Here is an 18324-nt window from a genome sequence, read left to right as displayed (position 1 = left end):
ACATTCTTAATAGTCGTAGATGCTTACTCAAATTGGCATCATGCACTCAACCACAACAGAAGCTGTTATTAGACAACTAAGGAAACTTTTTATGACACATGGGTTGCTGGATTTAGTTGTATCTGACAACGGACCACAATTCATGGCAATAACATTCAAAGGGTTCCTGGCAGAGCAAGCGATAAGGCATGCACTAACAGCGCCGGGACATCCGGCTACTAATGGACAGGCGGAATGCATGGTCCATTACACAAAGGAAACACTACACAAATTGGGACCTGGAGATATACAAGAAAAATAGACAAACTACTATTTATTTTTCAAACTACTGGACTTCCGGTTTGTCGCCATCGACGGCAGGGATTTGCGGCTGCGCGATCCTGCCGCGCTAGCCGTTTTTGGGGCTCCGACCCACACGGGTGCGGAGCTAGGCTGCCCTGCAGGGGCAGCTGAAGGTAGGGGATCCGGAGAAGGGACTGGGGGTGTTGCAGACCCCTCCCTGGCCGGCAGAACCCCTTTTCCCAGGACGGTGCAGCAGCGGTCCGTAATGGCCGCCACAAAGAAGCTGGCAGCCGGGTAAGAATGCGCAGGAGGAAGTGGAGAAAGTGATTGAGAGGAGAAAGTTTTTCTTGGCTCCTAGGACTCTAAGACATATTTAATAAAATTCCTGAAAAGTATGACTTTCTGAATAATACCTGCCAGAAGAGGAAAAAAGCGGCTGCTTGAAGGTGCTGAAAGGATAGCTTTCCCTCTTTTCCTACGGAATAAATAACTGGATATTAAGAAACCTATTTTTTAGGTGGAAATTGGTTTTAAGCGATGAGTGGGAAGAGAGAGGATTAAAAAGAAAATATTTGTATGCTAAGATTTTGTTGGAGCAGATGCCTTAAGGATTTGAAGACTAGAATATATTGTAATAAGATTTTAAACAGATTTGGACTTTCTTTCTTTTTGATTGATATTACCCCAGAAGGAGAAAGTGAGAACTCTGCCTTGGTTTGGACTGATTGATAACTTTGGGACTGTTTTATCTTTTTTATTTTCTTTTGAATATTCTGGTTGTTGTAAGAAGAAAGAAGGAGAAAAGAAAAGAAAAGATTTATAATGGCTCTTTCTGTTGAGGAACTAAGAAAAGAATATGAACAAGCAAAAAAAAATGGTAAAGATGGTGTGGAAGAAGCTTTCCTTTTCTTAGAAATGGCGCTTACTAATTATCAACAAAAATTACAACAGATGAAGACAGCAGAGGAACAAGAAAGAAAGGAAGGAGCCATCTTTAATGAATCTCAGAATTTGATCCAGAAAAAGGAAGAGAGAAAGAAAAGAAAAGAAGAGAAAAGAAGAAAACTAAAGGACTTAAGGACTTAAGATCTAAAAAACATTTAAGAAAGGGAAAAATAATGTGCAAAACCAATATGATGATTGTAAACAAAGGGGAAAAGAAATACGACAGAGAAGGGAAGCCGGTAAGGCAGAGGCTAGAAGAAGGGGGTAGAAAGGTTTGTTGGGAGAAGAAAGAAAGGGAAAAGGTGGAGAAAAGCTACAATGTTTTGAAATTAAATGGAAAAAAGGAATTTTTATGGATAATGGATAAAGTATAATTTTTTTTTAAAAAAAAAGATTTTGCAAGGTACATAAGATGAGATGGTAGTATTGCAATGGTTTAAGAGTTGATAAGAGATTAAAATGTTAAAATGTTTAAAAATGATTGGCTTTAAAACTTAATAATAGGAGAGGTTTAGAATATTGTTTTAATTAAAGAGTTTAATAAAATTATGGTATTGATGTTATTATAAAATTTTTATTATAGTATTTCTTTTTAATATTTGGATTTATTGTCTAATTATGCATTTAATTGTGTTGGATGTATTAGTTAGATAGAATGTACCAAGCAAAATCTGATTGGGTATTAGATATTATTTTAAAGATTAATTTGATTAACTTAGGGGAGATAGAAAGGCATCATACTCTGATTAATGATTTCAGGAGAAACTGATTTTTTTTTTTTCATAAGGGATGAGACAAAGGGATGATAAAAATGGACAAAAGATACAAATATAATGATTTAAACTAAGATGATTAATTAAGGTAGAATTAAGAAGTGTGAAATATGTGGAGAAGTTAATATAGAAGGCTTAGAATGGTAAATAAAATAAGTAATGATATGTAAGATGAGCATGAATATAATTGAAGTCCATGAAGAGAGAGACACCTGGGTCCAAGTTACTTTCCAAAAGATTTTTTTATGTTTTGTGTGTTGTGTGTATATGTCTTTTTGGGGGAGAATTGGTAAAAACTTGTAGAAATATAGAATGAGAATAATGGTAACTAAGTCAGAAAGAATCAGATGAAATAATAATAATGATATTGAATAAGAGTAAAGAGAAGTAAAGAGAAATTGAATAAGAGGTCTTGGTATATTATATGGAAATGGTTTAAAACAGAATCATAATTTATCTGACTTGTTAAATTTACAATGGAAAAAGGTTTAAACATGTAATGAATAATGATAATTTGTGTGTTTTAAAAATTAATAAAACTTGTTTTAAAAAAAAAAAATAGACAAACTACTAAGCATACAACACATGACACCCAACACCACAACAAATAAAAGCCCAGCAGAATTATTAATGGGAAGCTAACTAAGATAAAACCTGGACAGATTACACCCAACATATAGCCCAGAAAAGCCAGCAGACTCCTCCAGTAAGTGCCGCACATTCAAAACAGGGGACCTAGTATATGCAAAGAACCTCACGGGGTAACCATTGTGGATACCGGCAAAAATAACCCAAATAACGGGGCCCTGGTCATACAGAGTAGACACAGAGGACAGGAGGAACTGGAGGACACACATAGACCAAATCAGATCGAGAACCACACTGAGCAACACAAACAATCAGGTATAAGAAGGAGAACCCTCAGATACAAACAGAAGGGGAGGGGGAGACCCTCCCCAAACCTCTAGCAAAAACAACCCAACCAGAGGGGGGAGACCCCTCAGATACAAACAAAAGGGGAGGGGGAGACCCTCCACAAGTAAAAGAATTGACAAAACAATCCCTAACAACTACACAACAACCAATACTAACATTAGCCCTGATCGGAAGTCGCAAACACGTACCTGAACCCATAGAAGAAGAAAACAACTCGGGGAGATGGGAGCAGGCTTCAAAGAACCATCAGGAAGTCACACCTGGCGGGAGCAGCCGAGCCGACTCAACCAGCCAGGAAAGGCCTGGCGGGAGCGGCATGGCCGACTCTACCTTCCAGGAGGTTCCACGGAAGAGGACGGGAGAAACAGCAACCCCGTCCGAACAGGTCAGAGGCAAACTCACGACTGAGTTGCGCAGGTCCAGTCGGAACCATAAGAGCCCCACCTACCTACGTGACTACGTAATATAGGCGGGGCCTGGATTGGTTAGACTGGACCACATGGGAGGGGTGTTTTGCATACTCACCTATGATAGGTTGGTCCGTGGTGGCGGGAGATTTGAGGAGCCGTCATTGGCTATGAGCCGCAAGCAGCCGGCTATAAAAAAGGCTGCCGCGGTTTCTCCGTGTTCAGATTCTAGAAGGAAATAAAGCAAGAAAAAGGTCAACTGGGCCTCGAGTCTCCTTTCCTGCAACGCAACAGAAAGTTATGTGGAAGGGAAAATTGTGGAAGAAAAAGGTGCACAAGCATCAGGGATGACTGCAGCCTGGAGAGGATTGTCAGTAAAAGGCCATTCAAAAGTGTTGGGGACTTTCACAAGGAGTGGACTGAGGCTGGAGTCAGTGCATCAAGAGCCACCACACACAGATGGATCCTGGACATGGGCTTTAAATGTCGTATTCTTCTTGTCAAGCCACTCCTGAACAACAAACAACGTCAGAAGTGTCTTACCTGGGCTAAAGAAAAAAAGAACTGGTCTATTGCTCAGTGCCAAAGTCCTCTTTTCTGATGAGAGCAACTTTTGCATCTCATTTGGAAGAATGGAGAGGCACACACTGCAAGATGCTTGAAGTCCAGTGTGAAGTTTCCACAGTCTGTGTTGATTTGGGGAGCCATGTCATCTGCTGGTGTTGGTCCACTGTGCTTCATTAAGTCGAGGGTCAACGCAGCCATCTACCAGGAGATTTTGGTAGATTTTGGAGCACTTCATGCTTCCTTCTGCAGATGAGCTTTATGGGGATGCTGACTTCATTTTCCAGCAGGACTTGGCACCTGCCCACACTGCCAAAAGCACCAAAACCCGGTTCAATGACCGTGGGATTACTGTGCTTGATTGGCCAGCAAACTCGCCTGACCTGAACCCCATAGAGAATCTATGGGGCATTGCCAAGAGAAAGATGAGAGACATGAGACCGAACAGTGCAGAAGAGCTGAGGGCCGCTATTGAAGTATCCTGGTCTTCCATAGTACCTCAGCAGTGCCACAGGCTGATAGCTTCCATGCCACGCCACATTGAGGCAGTAATTTCTGCAAAAGGGGCCCAAACCAAGTACTTAGTACATATGCATGCTTATACTTTTCAGTGGTCCGATATTGTTCTATGTACAATCCTTGTTTTATTGATTGCATGTAATATTCTAATTTTCTGAGATGGGGATTTGGAGTTTTCATGAGCTGTAAGCCATAATCATCACAATTATGACAAATCACGGCTTGAACTATCTTGCTTTTCATGTAATGAGTTTATCTCATATATTAGGTTCACCTTTTACGTTGAATTCCTGAAATAAATGAACTTTTGCATGATATTCTAATTTTTCGAGTTTCACCTGTATAAATAAAAAGAAATATCCCTCAGGTCAACATCCCTCTTCTCATTTAGTTTGTACACCATTTTTAATGTCAACTCTGCCTGCACTAACAAAAGCCCTACGTTTTCTTATGGTGTTATCTAGTACTGTCACAGTACTGCCTACTTATCTGTCCCCATCCACACTGGGCAATATTTTAATGATATAATTTCCTAGTGAAGAATTTTTACCCATGGAGCTGTATTATTCTGTCCCAAATTCCTCATTTCTGCAATATCTTTAGAGCTAACATCATGGGAGCTGTTGCTGCTTAATTTAATTTTCCAGTACTTTATAAAGTTATACTTAGTTAATCTAGTATGTATTTATCTCCCTGTTCCTCCAGCTCAGTCATTCTGATCTTCAGGGAACATTTGTTCACTAAGAGATTGAAACTTATAGGATATCAAGAGTATACCCACGATCTATGTTCAGCAAGGAGACATGATATTCAGTTCCCATCCAGTCTGACAATTTATAGTAGCTTTATTTGTTTTGAGAAGTTTTAGTGAATCAATACATTGTAATGCTCCAGTTTTTGAAAACTTTTCTCATATTTATACTATCATGTTATTCTACTTTTGGGGGTTTACTACAATTGGGCCCCTTTCCAGAGGTCTAATTTGTAAGCACAGATAATTATATCAACGCCTGAAGAGTTCAATTAACTGTTTTATTGCTCAAGAATTCTATACAGGAATCTTCTCAAACTAGTGGTTTGCACCTGGATAAGACTAGTTCAACGGCATTCAAAGCGGGGGGAGATCAGACTAATTCTCCATTTGACTCCTCCCCCTATCTTGGTCAGCCTCTCTCTGACATATTTTATAAAAGAAGCAAGTCCATCCTATTGCAATTGCTGTAATTTATGTCACATTATCCAATCACACTTCTGAATTATACATTCTTCTTCCCTGCTATTTCTATATTCTTCTCATAGATTATACCTCATGTCTTGGCTTTGTTATCAATAAAAAAAGTAAAGATTTCCCCTGTCTGGTCACGTTCAACTCTAACTCATCTGTTTCCTAGCCAAGGGAGAAAGCCATTCCTATTCATTTTCCTCTTGTATTTGTCAGTTAATAAATTAAAACAAACTGTGTTTTTCTTATTGGCAATTGAAGAGTAAGAATCCACAATTCTTTGGGAAAAGGAAGTTTAAGCAGAGTAATACTGCACACTGAATACAGTAATCACATCATCTCAGCTTGTCTGTGCCAGGCCGCTTTGCAGACAATTGTTTTATTACACAGCCCATTGCTTTTGTTTAAGCACCTGCTGTAACTCCTAAACTGACGCTGAGATGAAACTTAGTCATCTTGCAAATGACTAGCCAAATACCTTCAACAATCTGACAAAATATTTAGAAGCAGAATACCAACTTCTATTTATTAGATACATACACAGTCACCACATAATTTCCCTTCAGGGTAAAGAACATTATGCACAGCATAGAAAATGAGCAATAAATTCTAAGCCAAATAAATTAAAGGCATAACAACAGAAAACTAAAAGAACTATAGTTAAAACCATTTACAGCAACACCATTTATTATACTTTCTGGGGCTTTCTGGTCTTGTGAATTATCCTTGCTTCCACTATGTCCATAAAGTACATCATACATTGCTTTTGTTCTTTAAATTTCTCACTGCACTTTTTCTGAGACTCTCATCAATGTCATCCATCCATTCACGAGTAACTTCTTTTGGTTTTCCATCATTCATTCTTCCATCATATATTTGTTTTGTGACTCAATCCTCATTCATTTATTTTGTATTCAATCCACATAAATTCAGCATACATTTATTACTGATCCTATCTTTTCTTGTAATATTTAAGTATCACATTTCCATTCCATTCCCTTCCACTCTGACTTCCATATAACAAAAGGACTGAAAATACACAGCTACTTTTGCATTTTTTTTTGGGGGGGGGGCAGATTCTTTCCTTACCAGATCACCTAATCGCATTAGCTTTCTATCAGAATTTACATGTCTTAAAATGTCTCAATTTTTCATCTTAAGTAAACATTCTGCGAAAATACATTAAAAGTCATTATTATATTGGATTAGGATCAGAGAGACCCGTGTTTAAATCTAACCTGACCCTGCAACCTGGATAACAGAGCCAGTAACTCTCTGTCTGTGTTGAGTTCGTGGAGGAAAAAGCACTATATAAAAATTGTCTACTTTCTCTGGTTTTTTATCATTCATGTATAATTTGTAGATTTCAGTCTATTATCCCTATGAAACACATCTACCTTGATTTTCAGACATTAATTTTCGGAGCCATACTCTTTACTGCATCATTCTAACATTCACTGCAAAACATCATCATTGTAGGCACTGTGTAATTTTTGTGGCATCCAATAAAATAAAAGATTGCATTTTAGTGGAAAATAAAACTATGAAAGAAGGATTAAGTGTGATGAACAGGTAGTCCTTGATTTATGATGACATAATTTCTGATGTTAAGTGAGACATTTGTTAAGTGAGTTTTGCCCCATTTTATGACCATTCTTGTCATAGTTGTTAAGCGAATCCCTGCAGTTGATGAGTTAATAACCCAGTTTGTTAAGGGAACCTGGCTTCCCAATTGATTTTGCTCATCAAAGGGGTTGCAGAAGGGGATCACAGTAACTATCATAAATTTGAGCCAGTTGTGAAGCACATGAATTTTGATCACATGGGGATGCTACAAAGGTTTTAAGTGTGAAAAAGGGTCATAAGTCATTTTTTTCAGTGCTGTTGTAACTTTGAATGGTCACTAAATGAATTGCTGTAAGTCAAGGACTATATAACATTACCGTTTTGTCATTACCTATGAACTGAGTCACTATATAATATTTATTAATAATAGAAGTTAGGGAAAAACAAACGAACAATGGCTCAAATGACTAGCTGCTGCAAAAGGCACTTTATCTATTTATTATACTTATACTCAGTCTATCTATCACTTGATAATCAGGACAGCTTACAACAGTTCAAAGAATTCAAAATGCAAACCAGAACAAGAACATACCCAAAATATATGAAAATAATCAAAAAAATCAATTCAATTCAATTAACAGATCAACTGTTAATTAAAAGGCTGGCTGAAAACTTATGCTTTCATTAAAATTATAAATATTGGTTTGTACTTTGTGACTTGCAAGAATCTGTTACAATAAAATAAATTTACTTCATCTAGTTGTGTTTTCTGTCTGGTTTACCTGAGAGGGCTGACAGAAGGTGAGATAATGCAAAATGAGTGGAATCATTTTTCCCCACACATATTGCTATAGCTGGGATTTTTGTTATTAAAAAAATGAATGTGCTGACAACAGAACTGCCACAAAATCCTTTGTTTTAGAATTTAAAATTCTAAGTTAAAATATATTAATACCTTATAATATTATATTTTTGAAATTTCTCTCATTTTTTTCTAAGGAAATGACCCACACTTGGCCTCCACCACTTTCTGCTATTCACACACCTGGCAAAGTGGAACAAAACAAGTTTCTGTTCACAAACAAGGTAATTTGCTTTAGTCCAATCATCATTTTCCTCTATTCTGAAGAAGCGCTTTGCTGTAATTTTTGGAAAGGCAGTTTTGTCAAACGTGTTTAAATAAAAACACTTTTCCTTGTTTAATGGCTATATTTTGCATTTGAATGTGAATATAAACAAATGGTTTGTGAAAGAAAGGAAATAAAATATGTAATCAGAGTTTTTTATGGACTTTGCCATGATATATGTGATAGCATTGTTGAGAGTTGTTCTAGGATCCATTTTTTTCTCTAGTAAAACTCTGCACAGTGTGTAGATAAGAAATAAATAGCAGAAAGAACAGATAGTTCTGAAAATCCAATAAAAGAGAATGTATGTTGCTTATGAAACATCTGCAAGCAACCAAGCTCACATACGAGAAGAACTCCACATTTCGGAAAATTCTTACATGTTGTGAATAGGAACTTGGTTGCTCACAATTTTATTAATGAGCTTTTCCTGGAACCAGCTTCTTCCAGGATATACTGTATTTTGCTTTCCAGCTGGCAGCTCTGGAAATCTCTAATGTTTCTTCTCCAGTCTTAGCTTCCAAGACTTCTGGATCAATGAGGCATTTTTATATTTAGATAGAAGATAGAGGTATAAATAGGAACAAAGATAAGGAATACTTCTCTTTTTAAAAGTATATACAGTATTTCAGGTATTCTAAAAATAGAGGTTTTTACCTCTCTGTTCTTTATGTAAAAAGCATAATTCTCTTCAGAAAAATTATTGAAACTCCATGAAAGAATAAAGAAAAGAAATGTAGGTAAAAACTTTTTTTATTAGAAGGAATAGCAAAAAAAAAAAAAAGTAAGACAACACCTGTCTGATCTTGATGAACTCAAATCACCAGGGCCTGATGGATTATATCCCAGAGTTTTAAAAGAGCTGGCAGAGGTCATCTCAGAACCACTGCACCATATCTTTCAAAAATCCTGGAGCAATGGGGAACTACTAGAGGACAGGAAAAGAGCTGATGTGGTTCCCATCTTCAAAAAAGGAAGAAAAAAAACAGACCCAGGAAACTATAGACCAATCAGCCTAACATCAATATCCAGGAAGATACTGGAAAGGATAATAAAAAAACAGATCTGCCAACATCTAGAAACAAGTAAAATAATAACTAACAGTCAGCATGGGTTGTTAAAAACAGATCATGCCAAACCAATCTTATTTCATTCTTCAACACAGTGACTAAATTAGTAGACCAGTGAAATACTGTAGACATAATATATATAGATTCCAGCAAGGCATTCGACAAAGTAGGCCACAAATTCCTTCTTAGTAAGCTAGAAAAAAGTGGAATAGATAGCACCAACACTAGATGGACTCGCAACTGGCTGACAAACCATACTCAATGAGTAGGGTCTAAGTCTGCATGGAGGGAAGTAAGCAGTGGGGTGCCACAAGGTTCTGTCTTAGGCCCAGTACTCTTCAATATCTTCATTAATGACTTAGATGAGGGAATAGAAGGGGAACTTACCAAATTTGCAGATGATACTAAGCTGGCAGGAATAGCTAACACCCAAGAAGATAGGCTCAAGATCCAGATGGATCTTGACAGACTAGAACACTGGGGCGTATCTAACAAATGAAATTCATTGTAGAGAAAAGTAAAGCCCATGCCCAGTTTAGCGAAGGGGGGGAAATCTCAATACGTCATGTGATGCAGCCATGATGACAAAAGTTTGAGACTCCTGCCCTAAAATAATGATTTCTGCAGGTTGTCTTTGCTTTCATAATTGCTGCTGTTGTTGTTGTTATATGGTATTGAAAGTGTACATTATTTGTTGTGATTGTGGCAATTCAAGATCTTAGATACTGCTTTTGGAGGACTGCAGTGCTAGTCTTTATTGTTTTAATATGCCTGCTTGCAGTGGGTAAATAAGAATTCACACATACTTTTTATGTCAGTGATTTTAATGTGTAAGGAGGATCTCTGGGATTTCTGGATGATTATACATTTCTTTGGAGTGCTTTTTATTCCAGTGTTAGATTTGAATAAATTTTGGTTAGTTGTGGGGGTCAAAAAATGCAGGTCTGCTCCATCATACCTGTTAATCATGCAATCATAAAGCAAAGTGGAGGTCTCCATGTTACACTGGACTTGTCTGATTGATATATTACTGGATTGGAGAGTGGGTGAGGTGAGGGTGAGAGGAAGGGAGGGAGGGAGGGAGGGAGGGAGAGAAAGAGATAGATCATAAAAAGGGTAGCCAGGGCTCAGCTTCATACAAGAGTTTTTGATAGAAGGCTCTCAGATACAACCCATCTAGATAAAAATTACTGTCATGGATGAAGTTTTAAATACAGCAGCTGATCATTGCTTGCAGCACAAAGGTAAGATTTTTTATGGATGTCTATAGGGAGACATAGACAGGTCTATACAATTTGCCATGGCCAACTTGCCACAGTCAACTCACTGCAGGACAACTCACCAAGTTGCCACAGGTCAACTTGCTGCAGGACAACTCACCAAGTTGCCACAGGACAACTCGCTGCAGGACAACTCGCCAAGTTGCCACAGGACAACTCGCTGCAGGACAAGAGTTACACAAATATCAAAGAAATAATAAAATAGAATAATTGAAGAAAAGGTGCAAAAGGAGGGACAGAATGAAATGTGAAGGGAAAAAAATAAAATATTTTTAATTTATTTTAAATAATTAAATAGAATTGTTAAATTGTCCTTCAGCAAGTTTTCCCATGGAAGCTGGCCGTGGTGAGTTGTCCTGCAGTGAGTTGGCTATGGCAAGTTGGCCCATTCCGGATATAGACAGTATCTGCTCTTCTGAATTGACAAAAATATGTCTGATCTCTTGATGGTCTTGATAAGTAAGGTATATTTTCAAAATTATTCTGTCTGCTGAGAAACACTGGTACCTATCTTGCCAGTCTCAGCCCTTTCAAGCAGATGCTTACCTACAGGTGAAACTTGAAAAATTAGAATATCGTGCAAAAGTTCATTTATTTCTGTAATGCAACTTAAAAGGTGAAACTAATATATGAGGTAGACTCATTACATGCAAAGCAAGATAGTTCAAGCCGTGATTTGTCATAATTGTGATGATTATGGCTTACAGCTCATGAAAACCCCAAATCCACAATCTCAGAAAATTAGAATATTGCATGCAATCAATAAAACAAGGATTGTACATAGAACAGTATCGGACCTCTGAAAAGTATAAGCATGCCTATGTACTCAGTACTTGGTTTGGGCCCCTTTTGCAGAAATTACTGCCTATCTCATATATTAGTTTCACCTTTTAAGTTGCATTACTGAAATAAATGAACTTTTGCACGATATTCTAATTTTTCGAGTTTCACCTATATAAGATTTATAATCAATTTAGTCACACACGTATACTGCTTTTATCCTTTGACAGCTCCACTTTACAAGAAATTTCAACATATTTACCTCTGTTCATTTGTGATTTGAAGAACTAATCACATCTAATTAATTAATCTGTAGGCAAATTGATTTGATGTACAGTAAGGACATAAAAATTAAATAGCTACATGTAGAATTCATTTTCATCATATTGAATATGTTTAAAACAAAAGTCCAGCTAGCAAATTAATTGTTTCCTGGATATGCCGTTTGTACAGCTGATTTAATCTCCTAGCTCAGTCTTCATCTGTTATACTGCTGAATTACTTTAAAAATGTATGTAGATAGCACAGGACTCTAAACAGATAGACTTTGTGTAAACAATATTATGGAAAAAGAACAAGTTCTGTCAGACAAAACTGAAATTTATTTGAATGTGGATTTAAAAATGACAAGCTTTTGGAATCAACTGGAAAAAGATGATAAGCTGGATGTACAAATGAAACCATATGTAACCATATATACTAATAATTAATGTCTTAATAATTAAAAGGAACACCCAAATAACAAACCAGAAAAGTAACTTGAATAATTTTCCTACATTGGATTTACAATCGTTTTCAGGGGGAGAGAGAGAGAGAGGAAGAGAGAGAGAAGAGAGAGAGAGAGAGAAACCTTTGGCTTCGTTGCAAGGAAAGCAGCAGAAGCAGCAGAAGTCTTTCTTCCTCTCCTGGTGGCGTTTGGGGGAGAGAAAGACTTTGCTGCTTTCCTTGCGTGCAGCCAAAAGCAGAAGAAGAAGGAAGCAGAAAGAAGCAGCCTGGTGGCCAGGCAATGCGTGTGGGGCAAGTGGGGCAAGTTCCCCCTCTGCCCTTTCCCCCTCCCCTCACTACCTCGTGTTGTTCATAATGCAAGCGACACAAGCTTTGTGTTCCCTCAGGCTATGTGGGCAGTGCAGCCTTGTTCTGGCGCACCCTGGATTAATTGCTTTGAGGGGTGCTCTGGGGTGCACTTTTATGTAAGAATGGGCACTTTTTTGGTGGCTGGAAATCACATTTAATAAATGAAGTCAGCAACAGGAAGATATAAAGTGGATGAAGTTGTACTGGTGATTTTTAACAACTGAGATTGGAAGGAAATGAGAAAAAGATTCCATCTTTAGGAAAAATAGCTCCTTGAATTTTTAAAATTTCTCTTAGAAATTTTAAATATAAGTACTTCCCAGTTTGTTGTATTTTGTTTTTGATTTACAATAAAACCATTTTAAAAATCATATGCAATTATTTTTATATGTAATTAACAATGAATTAATAAATATCAACCTAGTTTACAGTCTTGCATACAAGTAATACATCTTAGTAAATTATGTTGGATGAGAAAAATTCAAAGCCTTATATACCTGTTACATATTTCAATCTGTGTTCTTTTAGAGGGAGATCTAGGTATTTAAGCATCTAGATAAACATCTGTGGTTAAGACAGATACAGATAAAACAGAAACCATGAAATGGGTAGAAGAGGGCACTAACTACTAAAATATATGGGAAAGGGCTCCTAACAATTGTACTGAGCATAAAGTAATATAAATGGAAATAATTGACTATAGAAACACTTAAATTGGTTCACTTGCCATAGAATTCAGTTCAGAATTAACATTTGTTGTTAAAAATGTTGGAGTTTTACTAGATGCTGTAAAAAGAATCTAAATAGATGGGGTTACTGCTAACCCATGTTGAAATGACCAGAAGTGAAAAAGCTAGAAATGTTTCAGTGATTGCCAATTCAATAACATCCAGTGTTCACTTGCAAGAAAACCCACAAACTATTTGTATTTTTGGAAAACTGACAATTTATTTTTGTAAAAGGAGTTCAAATGTCTCCTTGCATGTAGACTGAGTAGGTGGCCTCAGTAAGTCACCATATCTCAGCCTTATTTTCCTATCTGTGAAATGTAAGCTACAGTAAACAACGACTAACTGTGATAAATTCAAAACAGAACTCTTATTGGTTTTTTAGATCCACTGATGGATCGGACTATTAACTATAAACGAGTTAAATGTATCTTGCTTGGAGGGAAGAGGAAGTTGATTTTAATTTATCATCTTCATTCTGTGACTCAGCCAACCAAAAATGACAAGTTTACCTGAAATTGCTCATAATTTTGGTTATATGCCATTTAGAAAGTTGTTAATCCTTATTCACTGTTAAAACTGCACATATTTATGTTAATTAGCTTTATTGTTGAGTTTGCTTTTGTTTACAGTGAAACAAAAAATGGCTTTTGATAATGATATTTTATAGTGTTTATATTTATCTAGGGCACCATTTCCACATATTGAAGGCAGACACTGAAGATCAGGAAACCATAAATAATATACAATAATGCATTCTCAGAATGAACAAGGCATTTGCAAATACAAATTATTTCAGGTTTCTTTGTACATCTTTAAAAGTTCCATTATTGCATTGAATTATTCAAAGCAAATTTGAGCTAACATACTTGAAAGACTTAGCAATGACTGCCAAGATGATGGAGATGTTTCATAAAAATATCAAAACAGTATCCAGTATGGCATAATTTCTCATCGTTGTTGGATTATCGGGATTTGCATGCTACACCTGCTCTGGATAGAACAGATTCTTTCTGTTGGGATTCAGGTTCTGGCAATGCTGTACTTAAGCCGTTGTTCCTGGTGTGCTGACATGCAACTGGCAATGGCTCTAAAACTATGTTGCTGGACCCCAAATCCTGCTAGGGTAGTTCTGCCAGTCTTTGTTCTCTCCACCGTCGTCCTGCCTTTCCTCATGCACAGGTGCTACACTAGCATGTGTTCCTCATGTAGGAATATAGAGGAACATTAATGCTGACACTACTATTCATCCATGACAATTGGTTCCAAGAGGGTCCCCAAAACATGGTGTAATGTGAGGTGACAGGTGAGAGACTGCAATTATAGTGATACAATATTATACATCAGTGGTCGCCAACTAGTGGGCCGTGGACCACTGGTGGTTTGTGAAAAAAATTTGGTGGTCTGCAGAGAAATGTCCCCCCAAATCACCCCCAAAGCAATTAATCCAGGCTGCGCGGGAACACAAGGCTGTGCCGCCCACTCGGCCCACCCAGCCGCTGGCCCCCATCCTTAGGCCAAGCGCAAACCTTACCTTGAGTAGAGCCATGCAAGCTGGAACTGGAAGGTAAGACCAGCGGCAGGGGAGGGAAATCCACCCCAGGGTGGCTTGTTAATGTTGGTGGAAAAGTGAGTCCCACATTCCAGGATGACCAAAGGGCCAGTCCTGTGACTACTGAAGCTCTGGAAAATGGGACCAACTTTCCCACCAATGACAGCAAGCCACTGTCAGTCAAAATTCATATTAGTGGTCCACGGGATTTAAAATTATGAGTTGGGTGGTCCCTGAGGTCCAAAAAGTTGGTGACCTGTTGTATGTGATTATACTGGGAATATATTTTGCCTTTATCAGTCATCGGTTTTAGTTTAATTTTAATTATAAGAAATTAAAATATTAATTTTAATATTAACTTCATTTAGTATAATTTTGATAACTGTTACACTTCAGTTTTGCATGTGTATGTGTGTGGTCTGTTATTTAATGCATTTTAAGTGGCTTCTATATCCATTGATAATGACATACTTGTTTTAAAAGTTGAATAAGGAAGGAATAACACAGGAAATGAATAAGGAAGGAATAAATTCTATGTTTTCTATTGTGGAGATTACGTCAGAGTATTGATCAATTACCAAAGCATACGTTTGCAAAGAGTAGCATAAGCCAGAGATTCCCAAAATTTTTACGTTCATGGTGCCCCAAGCATTTCCCAAAATATATGAACTCACTAGCCAGCAGCTTAATTTATGAAGTTACAGAATAGCCTGCAGAATTTATGTGAGTTGCTCAGTGCTCAGTTAAAACTACTGACATTATCCAAGCTAAATGCTATTGTTCAGTCAGCAGTCACTTGCCTGTACAATTGTGACTAATTTAGCATTCCCAAAATTCTGCCACGTGATATTCACCAGTAAGGGAACTGGGTTCTTTCCACAGATGGTGCTCAGTTCGAACAATTTCCTCTGGCATATAATAATCCACTATGGTTGTAATTACTATTTGTATGACTTCGTACACTCTCTAATATTTGTGGTAAAATACAATATACTCTGCATATTGTCATTTGGAGAAACAATAAAGCGAGAGCTGGAGTGCTTGATTGTTTTGGAAGTGATTCTTGGAGTTTTCTTCCTAGATGAAGATCTCTCCCATATATCAGTTGTCTTCAGCAATGGATCAGAGAAGGAAAACCCTGCTGTGTGTTTCTAGCATGGATGAAATTCTGTCTAAGAATGCACATGAAAGAGATGCACATAGTCTCTTTGTTGCTAGGGATAAGAAAGAATAGTCCAAATACTCTGTACAGTAAATAACTTTCTATCATGAGTGTCAAACTTTAATATTGTTCAGATAAATTATTGTCACTGTACCACTCCATGTATTTAATTATCAATTCCATGTCTTTGTTCTTCAGGACCCCCAACATGTCTCTACAGGACACAGCAATCAAAGTAAGAATAACTTTCAAATTCACAGTTGCATTTGATGGAAGTTGAATATACCATAAGATAAATTGGCAAGGAAAAAATAATGTTTGATACATTTTGAATGTGTCCATTGTGTTTTTTAAAACTGGAAATCCTTTGGATACAACTTCTACCAACTTTTAAATTGTAGTTCTGGTCTCCAAAAATTAAATTAGATATATGTACCTTAGTTTGAGATAAATATTCTAGCTTTTAGGAGATATTTGTAGATTATTTTGTGAAACAATGACAACATGTTCTTTATATCACTATATCTTCTACTCTCCTGCAATGACATTTCCAAATTTCCTGTTATGCTTCACTCTAAGAGGGCATAGGGAATGGCCTTGAAGGACAAGAGGGGGAACAGATACCAAGGCAGCGGTCAGATAAGAGAGGCTTGAGCTAGGCCAAGAAAATAACTTGAGATACCCTTTTCAGACAATCCATTTCCTAGTTTATATGAATATAAAGAGGAGGGGAAACACATTCAGAATGGCAAATTTTTATTACAATAGCTATTACATTAAAAATAATTTGACCCATATGCTATTAGTTTCTTAGCCTGATCTGCCTTCCTATGCTGACATTCACTGTTAGGGTAATAAAATATGTTAATAATATTATATTTCTTTAATTTAATTAATGTAGCTTCCAAACATAGAGAACTGGATTCTAAAATAAATTAATTTGAGAAAGTTTACTGAAGCTTTCCTCTTTGCCCTGGAAGTACTTAATGTACTTCCACACATAGTTTGTGCAGATGATCATGGATCTTCTGGCGAATAGTAATATGGAAAGGTTATTGTATTTGAACTATCCTAAGATCCAATTTGTATATTCTTCCACACTCCAAGCCATGGCTTTTTTCATATTGTTTAAGATAACTGACTTTTATAGAAGTTTTATGGAGGCACAAAAGAGGAAGTAACAGATGCGTTTTGTTCTGTGGGGTTAACTTTCATTGGAATCTAACTCATTGTGTTGACATGAATGCACAAGGTTTATAAATTCTGTCTTTCTTATTTTCTCATAGGCATATCCATATAAACAGCAGTAATTTAGGTCCATGTAGATGTTGTAAAACTATATGGGCTCTTTGTTGCAAAGAATTATTTTGTGATACGAGTTGGGTTATCTGCTGAGCAAGCTAAGCATACATAAACATGTTAAGAACCAATTGTTTTACTGTGGGTTAGCTTACCATATTTCTGAAGAATGATCATGGAAAGAGAAACACTTGACAAAATGCAGTGCAGTGCAGAGAAGTTTAATTGCCAGTAAACATTTGATATTATTAAGAAAAAGAATACAAAGTTACAAAAAACAGAGGGGGGGCATAGTTACTCTAAGTAGGGGAATGGTGCTTTTTATGAATGATTTACTTACAAAGAGATTTGTACCTAGCTAAAAATCTCAAGTGGTGATAAAGAAAAATAAGAAAAAACACATGATTCTGAGAAATGGCAAAAGTGTATTGCTACAAAGATTTTGGTTTTTCCCCCTTCTCTTCTCAACCTATTATTACTCACAACCTCTACCAATTTTTAAATTGTGATTTGGTCTCCAAATTGCTTCACTTATCAACTTTTGATCCCAGAATTTATGAAATAATTTTTGAAATTATTCTCCTCCTTATATGTGAGTGCAAAGATATTTCTGACACAGGAAGTTATACACAAGGCTATCTAGCACATAACTTGAGCATGGATTACCTATTCTTAATTTTGGGGTAATCTCTTTCATTTATGTAGCACTTCAAGTATCAGGTGACTGTTCAGTTCTACATACATAAATTAACCTGTTGGAAAAATTCAGTATGCCATGTGTGTTGGACACTGGTACAGAGGTGGTATTCAGCAGGTTCTGACCAGTTCTGGAGAACCAGTAGTGGAAATTTTGAGTAATTCAGAGAACTGGCAAACACCACCCCTGACTGGAGATTTTACAGTATCCTTCCCCTGCCACGCCCACCAAGCCATGCCCACAGAACCGGTAGTAAAAAAAAATTGAATTCCAACACTGCACTGGTACCAATATATGTAGTAGGCTAGAAACTGAGCAAAACCTCCAAATTGAGTTACTTT

The 18324-nt window shown here is 36.9% G+C and overlaps 1 protein-coding gene across 7 annotated transcripts in view; it reads left to right on the top strand.

Moving 5' to 3' along the window:
* AFF3 (ALF transcription elongation factor 3) overlaps window positions 1-18324 on the top strand; it is a 237642-nt gene that overhangs the window by 122827 nt on the left and 96491 nt on the right. For all 7 annotated transcript variants that reach the window (XR_015749876.1, XM_087967156.1, XM_087967160.1 and 4 more), the window contains 2 exons: window positions 8214-8300; window positions 16186-16222. Coding sequence is in view for 6 of the 7 variants with exons in the window: in XM_087967156.1 (XP_087823282.1) it covers window positions 8214-8300; window positions 16186-16222 (124 nt within the window). In the remaining variant the exon portion in view is untranslated. The remainder of the gene's footprint in view (window positions 1-8213; window positions 8301-16185; window positions 16223-18324) is intronic.

This window comes from Notechis scutatus, chromosome 5 (assembly GCF_049901735.1).
Source record: "Notechis scutatus isolate UNSWTSFEM ecotype Mainland chromosome 5, rNotScu1.2, whole genome shotgun sequence".
Lineage (NCBI taxonomy): Eukaryota > Metazoa > Chordata > Lepidosauria > Squamata > Elapidae > Notechis > Notechis scutatus.
This window is presented reverse-complemented; position numbering and strand designations above follow the sequence as displayed.